Source organism: Rana temporaria, chromosome 5, assembly GCF_905171775.1.
Source record: "Rana temporaria chromosome 5, aRanTem1.1, whole genome shotgun sequence".
Classification (NCBI taxonomy): Eukaryota; Metazoa; Chordata; class Amphibia; order Anura; family Ranidae; genus Rana; species Rana temporaria.
Genome location: NC_053493.1, coordinates 27,633,892 through 27,646,391, shown reverse-complemented (window position 1 = coordinate 27,646,391; position 12,500 = coordinate 27,633,892). Strand labels below are relative to the sequence as shown.

Below are 12,500 nucleotides of genomic sequence, written 5' to 3'. Positions count from 1 at the left end.
CACATCCCTACATGCATGTGCATTATATATTTTACACACACATCCCTACATGCATGTACATTCTCTATTTTACACACACATCCCTATATACATGTGCATTCTCTATTTTACACACACACATCCCTACATGCATGTACATTATATATTTAACACACACATCCCTACATGCATGTACATTAAATATTTTACACACACATCCCTATATGCATGTACATTATATAATTTACACACACATACACACACGAAACGAAATATCTTCATGTAAACACATACATTAAAACTATATGCATGTATATATAATACATATTTCCACAAACACATAACGCTATATACATGCACATTTAACACACAGAAAAATAAACTACATACATACACATAATATATATTTCATACAGGCAGAAAGTTACAGGCGTGTACATGACATATCTTTACACATACACACACATACATAACCCTACATGCATGTGCATTATATATTTTACACACACATCCCTACATGCATGTGCATTATATATTTTACACACACATCCCTACATGCATGTACATTATATATTTTACACACACACATCCCTACATGCATGTGCATTATATATTTTACACACACATCCCTACATGCATGTGCATTATATATTTTACACACACACACACACATCCTACATGCATGTGCATTATATATTTTACACACACATCCCTACATGCATGTGCATTATATATTTTACACACACATCCCTACATGCATGTACATTATATATTTTACACACACAAAGCCAAATGTATGTGCATATAATAATAATAATAATAATATATTTTTTTACACACATAACGCTGTATGGATTTACATTTACAGATATATATATATATATATATACACACTTTGTTCCCTGTGTCTATATATAAATATATAATTATCTACACACAAATTAAAATAGTCTATTTTACAGGTCCGTGTTGCAATACAACAGTATACATGATATAAGTGCAGTTACAGTGAACTTACATCGCTTCTACACCATATATATATATACATGTATATTTAGAGAGAGAGAGAGAGAGAGAGAGAGAGAGAGAGAGAGAGAGAGAGAGAGAGAGAGAGAGAGAGAGAGAGAGAGAGAGAGAGAGAGAGAGAGAGAGAGAGAGAGATCTATAGATATATATAAAGAGAGAGATAGATATTTATGATAATTGATCGTGTATGAATACTACGTTTTTTTTTTATGAAGATACATCTATGGATTAAGATATAGTAGAAGGAGGAGGGGAAAGAAAGAAAGAAAGAAAGAAAGAAAGAAAGAAAGAAAGAAAGAAAGAAAGAAAGAAAGAAAGAAAGAAAGAGGCTTACCCAGTAGGTGTATACAATGTATGTTTGCTATACAATAAATATATTAAAGTGAGATGGGCAGAGTGAGACAAGAGAGGCAGAGGAAAGAGAGAGAACGAGAAGGAGAGAAGTGAAAGAGGGAAGAGAGAGAACGAGAAGGAGAGAAGTGAAAGAGGAAAGAGAAGGAGAGGAGTGAACGAGGAAAGAGAGCCAAAGAGAATAGAAAGAGAGGTCTAGAGAGAGAAGGGGAAAGAAAGTTTCCCAGTATAAAAGTATATAGATATTTGAGAGATACATACTATATGGATAAAGATGTAGTAAAGTAAGGAGCAGCAGCAGAGAGGAAGTGAAAGAAAGAAAGAAAGACAAATAGAGAAGAAAATATAGAATTGAAAGAAGGAAAGAGGGAGATAGAAGAGAGAGAGAGAATTGAAAGAAGGAAAGAGGGAGATAGAAGAGAGAGAGAGAGAATTGAAAGAAGGAAAGAGGGAGATAGAAGAGAGAGAGAATTGAAAGTAGAAAATAGGAGAGATAGTAGTAGAGCTTCGGGGCACTCATAGGATTCAGCAAAGAGCAAAGTAATATAGTATGGGTTATCTACATTGTATCTGATACTATAGAGAAGTCCGGAGTGATCCCTACTACTACTACTAGTACTACTACTACTACTTCATCATCTCTGAGTGCACCAAGGCAGTGACCCCCCCCCCCCCTGCTGAGTTCCACTACCAACACAAACACACATATATATATATATATATATATATATATATATATATATATAGAGAGAGAGAGAGAGAGAGAGAGAGAGAGAGAGAGAGAGACATATATATCTAGAGATATATAGATATAGATATAAATATATATAACTATAGATATATTATATGTAAAATACCATATAAAATGCATAATGTATATATATATATATATATATATATATATATATATATATATATATATATATATATATATATATATATATATATATAGATATACATATACATAGATCTATATATATCTATATAGATAGATAGATATATCAACATATAAAATGCATTTGATATATATCTATATATATATAAATGTATACATAGTAAATAAAATAACAAATGAGTATACATATATATATTTATACACACACTATATATATAGTTTCTATATACTGAGGAGCCCTTGTTGCCCCGGTGGCACTGCGCCCCCCTTTAGTTGCTGCTTGCCTCCTCAGCCCGGTTGCTCGGGGCCCCTGTGCAGCCTCCATGCCCTCCGGGTGCAGTGGCTCGCCTCTCCCCCTCTCTCTCTCTCTTCTGTCTCTATTCTGCTTTTGTTTTGTTTGTTCTCTTTGGAATGAGTTTTGCGGTTTGTTATGGTGCTGACTGGCGGCGCCTGGGTTATAAATGGAACGGGGGAGATAAACCCTCGGAGGAGGAAGAGGCACAGACATGGTTTTTAGGACTGCTGGAGACCGCAGCCACGAATAGCTGGCCGCCCAGACTCCTGGAGGGGAGGGGGGGTGAAGGCAAGCGGGGGTCCCCCCAAGACTGCCGCGGCCACACTACTGCGCGGCGACTACCTTCCGCACCTTCCGTGCTGCGCGGCGACCACCTTCCGCACCTTCATCTGCGCGGTGACTGCTTTCTGCACCTTCCGCACCCACAGAAACCCCCAAACTCTGTAGCCCGCTTACCTGGCTGGCTGGTGGGTGGTTGCACCCTGTTGTACGCCCCTCCATACTGGTGGTGAGGGTGGTAGGGGCTCCCATAGCTATAGTCGGCGTAGCTCTTGGCAGGGTAAGTGGCAGCGGCAGATCCGTTCATGCCATGGTACTGGTACTGGTAGGCATTGAGAGCCTTCCCATAGCTGGCAGAGGTGGGCGAGCAGTAGCCATGGTGTGGGTGGCTGGTGGCCCCTCCTGGGCTGTAGTAGCCGGAGTCGGTGGCAGAGGACTCAGGTAAGGTAGGTGAATCCTGGGAAGGGTGGTGCATGATGCTGGCAGCTTGGAAAGAAGGAGAAGAAGAGTAGTCGTTGCCTCTGATGGTGGGAAGTCTCCTTTCATACACTCCTGTCATGCTCTAGAACCAAGATGTGATGCTGAGTTTTTTTTTCTTTTAGGGGGTTCAGCTGCTTTGGGGTGTTAATTGGGGGGTTGAGGGGGTTGGGTCGGTTTTCAAGGAGCCATTCCACAGCTTGAAGCGTCCCTTAAAATAGTGAGAGAGAGTGTGCCGAGGCTTCCTGAGTGCTGCAGCAAGTTCCAGCAGCAGAAGCAAGGAGCAAGTCAGGAGGAGGAGCATGAAAGGAGGAGAGGAGGAGGGGGGAGGCTCTGTGACTGGCTGGCAATAGGAGACAGTACTTGGGTAGGCTTGCTTAAAAACCCCCCCCGCCCCCCCCCCAATGCTCTCTTACGCACAGTAGGGTGGATCTGGTGCCATTGGCCAAAGCTCTGCGAAAGCGACAGCAACACCCTACAACCCGTCCGACTAGTTCACAACAACAAAGCTGTGTGCTGCGAGCTACAGCAACCAGCCAGCAAAAAATAAAATCCCCATTCAAAAAAAAAAAAAAGTGATTACTGAGGAGCTGGAGCCTGAGCATGCAACCCAGCTGCTTCCTCATTGACTTAGAATGGGGGAGCTGCAGGGGATACACAAACAGCCCCTGGCCATCCAAACATTGCCCTTTGCCATGCTAACTAAGGACAAAACACAGCAAGTCCTGTAATACTGGTTGTTCTTTTCTTCTGCTGATGAAGGGTTAATAAAAGCTGAACTTTCAGGCAATACACCATACAAGGTACAATCTCCTCCTTTAACCACTTCAATACAGGGCACATATACCCCCCTTCCTGCCCAGGCCGATTTGCAGCTTTTAGCGCGGTCGCACTTTGAATAACAATTGCGCGGTCATGCAACACTGTACCCATATACATTTTTAATCATTTTTTTGCACACAAATAAAGTTTTCTTTTAGTGGAATTTAATCACCACTTTATTCAAATAAAAATCTTTACCAAAAAAAGGGTGTTTTCTTCGTTTTTGTCCAAAAATTTCGTAAATAAGTAATTTTTCTCTTTCACTGATGTGCACTGATGGGGCGGCACTAATGAGCAGGCACTAATATGCTGCACTGATGGGCACTGAAAGGCAGCACTCACTGGCATCACTGATGGGCACTGATTGGTGTCACTGATGGGCAGGGGCGGACTGACAACTCATGGGGCCCCCGGGCAATAGAAGATTATGGGGCCCACAGGCTTACAGATGGCCACCACGCCAGGAGTCAGTGCAGAGGCGGGGCAGCTAAAATCTCAGGATTTTCACATCAAGAGCATGTCAGTTTTGGACATATCAGGGACAAATGTAAAAAAAAGCACAGATTTTCACATACTGTCCCTGGTTTTATTGAGCCTGGCAACCCTGATGGGGCCCCCTAGTGGCATGGGGCCCTCAGGCAGTGCCCGAGAGCCCCAATGGTCAGTCCGCCCCTGCTGATGGGCACTGGGCAGCACTTATGAGCAGACACTGATGGGCACTGAAAGGCAGCACTGACTGGCATCACTGATAGGCACTGATTGGTGTCACTGATGGGCACTGGGCAGCACTGATGAGCAGGCACTCATGGGCACTGAAAGGCAGCGCAGACTGGCATCACTTCTGGGCACTGCACTGATGATCAGTTCCCTGATTACCTGTACAGGTCTGCCCTGCGAGGAGATGCCGCTGATCGGAAGTGCTACCTGGAGTGGTGTATTGCTTGATTTACGGCACTGATGAGCACTGATAGTCATCACTGATGGGCACTGAAAGGCAGCACTGACTGGCATCACTGATTTGGTGTCACTGATGGGCAGCATCGATGAGCATAAACTGATGGGCACTGACTGGCATCACTGATGGGCACTGATTGGTGTCACTGATGGGTACAGACTGGCATCACTGATGGGCACTGCACTGATGATTAGTGCCCTGATTACCTGTACATGTCTCCCCTGAGAGGAGATGCTGCTGATCGGCTCTCCTCACACTCTGTCAATGTGAGGCAAGGAGAGTCGATAAACGGCACTTCAATGTTTACATGTGATCTGACACAGCCGATCCCATGGGTAAAGAGCCGTGTCATTGGCTCTTTACCCAGATCGGGGTCGCCCTGTGTCTCTAGGACAAGCAAGAGCGGTGACACTGGGGCGACGTCATATGACATCATCCCAGAACGAGAGGAGATCCCACCCGCGGTCGTTTTGCAGGTGAGAGGAGGTCAAGGTGGCCATACATGACACAATCTGATTGATCGATCTCTGTACAAGCTTCCTAATGCCTAGTCCACACAATCAGAAAATGGGGTGCTTTTCGGAGAAGTCGCACAAATGTGAAAGGTACTCAATGGAAATAATGGGGTACGACTTGTCATGCGACTTTGCAGTCCCAAGTCGCAGGACAAGTCACACGAGTGTAAAAGGGACCTAAAAGTCATACAAGGAGAGCGCTACACATGCAACTTTATTTATATATATATGTATATATTTTTTTCCCTTAACTTTGCCCAATCGTGGCAATTTTCCATGATTTGTGGTTTAGTGGAAGGCAGCACAGTATAAAAGATTCTCCCGTACTTAAAACCTCTTCTGAGTGAATGTGGAAGTGACTGCGCACGATTAATCGCTCAAATAATAGGAGCAAAAATTCACTTCTATTGTCTGCCATGTGACTCATTGGTAGCACTAAGCTTCGATCGGCGGCCATCACCACGATCATATGACTAATAATCGCTCATAGAACGCTTGCTATGAACTAGAGCTACGCGCGGCTCCTTTTTGTTCACATTACTAAATAAAATCCTGCGACTAAATCATTTTCTTGTGACGTTCTTGTGAATGTCTGTGTGATATAGTTCTTGCTATTACAAGCTAAATAATTCATTGTAAAGCAGGCGATCGATCACTTGCGACTTTAATTGCACAAAACCGAAATTCACCCCTACCTTGCCTTAGAGCAACTCATGTTAATGTGTGGGCTTAGGGGACATTCACACTTCAGGGATCTGTTGCAGTGCGTTAGTAAGCGTTATGACCGTTGATAACATGCGTTGTGCTAATCCCATGTATGAAAGAGCCACCAACACACAATAGATGAAATTATGTTTTTAACCCTTTTTTATCAATCTCAGTTTGCTGTTCACATGCTGCAGTGCTTCGTGGTTCGTTGGGTTCTATTGTGCAATAGGGGTTATTTACGAAGGGGTAATCCGCTTTAAACTACAATGAAATTGCACTGAAAGTGCACTTGTAAGTGAAATCGCTGTAAATCTGAGGGGTAGATCTGAAATAAAGGGAAGCTCTGCTGATTGTGTCATCCAATCATGTGCAGGCTAAAAACCAGGGGCGGACTGACCATTTGGGCTCTCGGGCACTGCCCGAGGGCCCCATGCCACTAGGGGGCCCCATCAGGGTTGCCAGCCTCAGTAAAACCAGGGACAGTATGCAAAAATCTGTGTTCTTTTACATCTATCCCTGAAATGTCCCTTACCGACACCCTTTTAGTCTAAAAATCCCAGGATTATAGCTCCTCCGCCTCTCCAGTACCTTCTCAGTGTGTGTGTATGTGTATTCTGTGTGTATGTATACTGTGTGTGTATGCTGTATGTGTGTGTATACAGTACTGTGTGGCCCCATAATCTATTGCCTGGGGGCCCCATGATCTCCTATTGCCCGGGGGCCCCATAATCTCCTATTGCCGAGGGCCCCCTGAGTTGTCAGTCCGCCCCTGACAGCGACTGCACTTCCAAGTGCACTTTGCATTTGTAGTTTGCACTTGTAGTGCAAAATGGATTTGCCTTTCGTAAATAACCCCCAATGTGTTGTTATATCATTACCAATGAACGACACCGCAACGCACAGTATGTTTTGCAGCTGCATTTCCCTGCATTTTGGCAATGTGTGTTAGTGCATGTTTCAGCATGCGTTAACTCAATGCATACGTGTGAATGGGCCATGGGCAAGTACACATATAGACGAATAACTGAAATAACTGATGAGTGAGGATCGATTGGCCAGGATGGATATTCCCAGTTGATTGCAATTTCTCCATAAACAGCCCCCGTGCTCCCCGTCTCAGCTCAACCAATCATTTGGTTGCCAGAAACAACCCATAGTGCTCCCTGTCTCAGCTCACCCAATCATTTGGTTGCCAGAAACAACCCATAGTGCTCCCCGTCTCAGCTCACCCAATCATTTGGTTGCCAGAAACAACCCATAATGCTCCCCGTCTCAGCTCACCCAATCATTTTGTTGCCAGAAACAACCCATAATGCTCCCCGTCTCAGCTCACCCAATCATTTGGTTGCCAGAAACAATCCATAATGCTCCCCGTCTCTGCTCACCCAATCATTTGGTTGCCAGAAACAACCCATAGTGCTCCCCGTCTCAGCTCACCCAATCATTTGGTTGCCAGATAGAGAATACATGGCCTGCCACTATGTAGGCCTTTGGACACTTTGAGGCAATATATGAAGGACTTCCCTATTGTCCTCCCTGAAATACTATTAGCTGAGTGGGGATCAATTGTCCATGATGGCTGTTTCCAGTTGATTGCAGTTGGTTTCTCCAGAAACAACCCATAATACTCCCCATCTCAGCTCACCCAATCATTTGGTTGCCAGAAACAACCCATAGTGCTCCCTGTCTCAGCTCACCCAATAATTTCGTTGCCAGATAGAGAATACATGGCCTGCCACTATGTAGGCCTTCGGACACTATGAGGCAATATATGAAGGACTTCCCTATTGTCCTCCCTGAAATACTATTAGCTGAGTCAGGATCAGTTGGCCAGGGAGGATATTCCCAATTGATTGCATTTGATTTCCCCAGAAACAACCCATAGTGCTCCCTGTCTCAGCTCAGCCAATCATTTGGTTGCCAGATGGCCTGCCACTATGTAGGCCTGTGAACACTATGAGGCAATATATGAAGGACTTCCTTATTGCTCACCCAATCATTTGGTGGTCAGATAGAGATAGAGAATACATGGCTCGCCACTATGTAGGCTTGTGGATACTGTGAGGCAATGTATGTAGGACTTCCCTATTGTTCTCCATGAAATACTATTAGCTTAGTATTAATGATCAATTGGCCACGGAGGCTATTTCTAGTCCATAGCAGTTGATTTCCCCAGAAACAACCCATAGTGCTCTCTGTCTCAGCTCAGCCAATCATTTGGTTGCCAGATGGCCTGCCACTATGTAGGCCTATGAACACTACGAGGAAATATATGAAAGGCTTCCCTGTTGTCCTCCCTGAAATACTATTAGCTGAGTGGGAATCAATTGTCCATGATGGCCATTTCCAATCGATTGCAGTTGGTTTCTCCAGAAACAACCCATAATACTCCCCATCTCAGCTCACCCAATCATTTGGTTGCCAGAAACAACCCATAGTGCTCCCTGTCTCAGCTCACCCAATCATTTGGTTACCAGGTGGCCTGCCACTATGTAGGCCTGTGAACACTATGGGGAAATATATGTAAGGCTTACCTGTTGTCCTCCCTGAAATCCTATAAACTGAGTAAGGATCAATTGGCCAGGATGGATATTCCCAGTTGATTTTCCCAGAAACAACCCATATTCCTCCCCGTCTCAGCTCACCCAATCATATGGTGGCCAGATAGAGAGTGTGCGTGACTTGCTACTATGTGGGCCTGTGGACCTTATAAGGCAATTTATATAGGACTTCCCTATTGTTCTACAGGCCTTTAATTGCAAGAACATATGCTTAAAGGGTAACTCCACCTTTCTGAAAAGTTTAATATTTTAATGCAGGACATTGAAAGGGTCAACTTCAGAGCAGTGTTTACAACCCACCTCATTCCCTTATGTCTGTACAGGGGTTTTCAAATGTCCTTATCCATACTAAGGCCTCGTACACACGACCAGTTTCCTCGGCAGAATCCATCAAGAAACTTGGTGGGAGATATTTTCTTGCCGAGGAAACCGGTCGTGTGTACATTTTTCATCGAGAAAACTGTCGAGGAACTCGTCGAGCCAAAAAGAGAGCATGTTCTCTTTTTCCTCGACAGGAATGGAGAAAATTGGCTCGTCGAGTTCCTCGACAAGCCTAACAAGAACTCGACGAGGAAAACCATGTGTTTCGCCCACCGAGTTCCTCGATCGTGTGTATGAGGCCTTAGTCATTGCTTGTTGCAGATGGCCATTGTCTCCGTATATTGGCCCTTCAACACAGAGGAACCCTTGAAATCAATTTCCGGCGTCAGGGAACCCCTGCTAAAAGTTTCTATATCTACAACTCATGATACATTAGAGTGATGGTCAGTGGGAAGAATTCTCCTGAAGCCTCGTACACATGACCGAGTTTCTCGGCAAAAAACAGCTGTTTGTTTTTTTTTGCCGAGGAAACCGGTCATGTGTACACTTTTCGACGAGGAAACTGTCGAGGATCTTGTCGAGCCCACAAGAGAGCATGTCTTCTTTTTCCTCGATGGCAATGGAGAAATTTGGCTCGCCGAGATCCTCGACAGCCTAACAAGGAACTCGACGAGCAAAACGATGTGTTTCGCCCGTCGAGTTCCTCGGTCGTGTGTACGAGGCCTTACACTTGTGGAAGAATTTCCCCCTGTAAGGCCCCGTACACACGTTCGAGGAACTCGACGGGCAAAACTCATCGTTTTGCTCGTCGAGTTCTGTGTGAAGCCGCCGAGGATCTCGGCGAGCCAACTTTTCTCATTGAACAACGAGGAAATAGAGAACATGTTCTCTATTTGGCTCGACGAGGAACTCGTCGGCTTCCTCGGCCCGAAAGTGTACACACGGCCGGGTTTCCCGGCAGAATTCAGCTCCGATCGAGTTTCTGGCTGAATTCTGCCGAGAAACTCGGTTGTGTGTACGGGGCCTGACAGATAGCTAAAAACAAGGAATGGTGTCAGACGAAACGTATCTGAGAGGCAGAAATCACTCAAGAAGCCCTTAGCAAGCTCTGGAGGAACCCTGGTGGAGTCTGAAGGCAACACATATTTTATCTGGTTATTTTAATACATTTTCACTGCTGGTAAAAGGAGCCTTCAAATATCCAACAAGCTGCAGAGAGGGACCTCTATATGTGAATGGATACTTGAAACAAATGCAGGCTCGCTTCACCAATAATAATAATAATAAAAAAAATAGTTTTAGTAAATTACACCTTTTCCCCTTATGTGTACACAGTTATTTCACAGACCAAATCTTAATATTTTACATGGGAGCATCTAGAGCCTGTAAAGCAGAAGAACGTGGTGGGGCTGATTTACTAAACCCGGAGAGTGCAAAATCTGGTGCCGCTCTGCATAGAAACCAATCAGCTTTCAGTTTTTTTTTGTTATAATGTAATTGAACAAGCTGAAGTTAGAAGCTGATTGGCTGCCATGCACAGCTGCACTCTCCATTTTTAGACCCCTTTCACACTGAGGCAGTTTTCAGTTGTTTCAGTTGAAATAGTGCGAGTTAAGCTGAACTCGCATGATTTAATTCCCGTATGTCAGTCCCGACTTCGGGGGCGATTTCAGAGACATCTGTGCAGGTCTTGGCACAGATGTCAATGGAAATCGCACCCCAAAAACTCCAGAAACTACTTTTGGGTATAGGTGCGGCGCCACACCAATTCGGACGGTGCCATTGCTGGCAATTGCCAATGTCAACCCGCATGCCAAATCGCATTAATGTGAACCAGGACTAAGTGCTAGAAATAGCGCCAGTAAAGCGCCTGAAAACTGCTTTCACACTGGGGCGCTTGCGGGGCGTTCGGAAAAGTCCTGCAAACAGCATCTTTGGAGCGGGTTGAGAGCGCCGTATACAGGACACCCAAAACACCCCCGCCAATTGCAATAAATGGGCAGCGCTTCTGAAGCGCCTGAAAAGCACTTCGGAACCGGCGCAACACGATAGTTTTTAACCCCTTTTTGGGTTAAAAGCGCCCTGCTAGCGGCCAAAAAGCGGCGCAAAAGCGGCGCTTTAACAGCAGCGCTTTAACAGCAGTAAAGCACGGCTAAAACGAGCGGCCCTTTACCGCGAACGCAGTGCGAAAGGGGTCTTAGTAAATCAACTTTAAAGAAGCGAGGTTAGCGAGGAATACCATTAATAGTTATATTGACACCCTGTCTTCTTTAGATGTTTTTTATTATTATTAATATTATTATTATTTTTGTTGTGGTAGTTATGAAGAATTTTACTATTCTCTGTCCCAAAATTGATATCTTACTATAGATTGAACTTTATTTATTTGGATTTGGATTTGTTAAAAACATTTTAATTGTTTTATTTACATATTTGAATGTCTATTTTTATTTATTTATGTATTTATTTTGTAACTTCATTTACTTATAGATTAAACAGATTCATCCTTGTTCTGATTGGCTGCGAGGTAACATTAACTAGCTGCTTCAGATTAGCAAAAGGCGCGCTCGGGGGAATTCTGACTCTTTGATCTTGCTACAGCCAACAAGCACACGACGTTGTATAGAGCTATAGGGGAATTCATTATCTGTCTCTGGGGTTGTGTACAGGAAAGTGTACATTGAATCTTTTCTATTCTTAATTAAATATTAGGTGGGAATAATCACTCATTACAGTTAGGGTGAGTCGGATGTGAGGTTTCCATCCACAGAGCAAATACTGGAGGGAGGAAATTCATGGTTGTATAAGGCGACTTTCAAGAATGCAATGGATTTAATAAGCGCAATAAAGAGCCTCGACTCCGAGTGACTGCCGCACAGTGATGTCTGAACATTTAGGGCTGGTTCACACCACAAAAGCGCACTCCCGATCCGTTATGGGTGCGTTTCTGCACATTTATGGCGCATTCCAGTGCGTTTTTGATGCATTTCCGCATGCATTCCACATGCTTTTTATTCCATCTTTTGTCTTGTTTTTTTGTTTTTTACTGTACTGGGGTCAGGTGCATTTTTTATGCATTTTTTATGTGCACTCCGGTGCATTTTTGATGCATTTTACCATGTTCCAGTACCAGGGCTGATGTTAGAAATCACGGGGGCCCCATACAGTCTACCTGGCAGGGCCCCCCGAATATATCAAGACCATATTTTCACAAAAAATACACTAAAATCATCATTAGCGGACACAAACATAGAAGAAAACCTGTGTGAATTAGCCCTTTTGTATTTGTTTTTTTACACATATATATATATATATA

At 43.9% G+C, this 12,500-nt stretch overlaps 1 protein-coding gene across 1 annotated transcript in view; it reads right to left on the bottom strand.

Moving 5' to 3' along the window:
• The window catches only part of DLX5 (distal-less homeobox 5), a 15,995-nt gene extending 12,415 nt beyond the window's left edge, over positions 1–3,580 (bottom strand). The window contains exon 1 of the mRNA XM_040352294.1: positions 3,003–3,580. Within this exon, the coding sequence (XP_040208228.1) occupies positions 3,003–3,384 (382 nt within the window). The 5' untranslated portion in view covers positions 3,385–3,580. The remainder of the gene's footprint in view (positions 1–3,002) is intronic.
• Between the last annotated feature and the right edge of the window lie 8,920 nt (positions 3,581–12,500).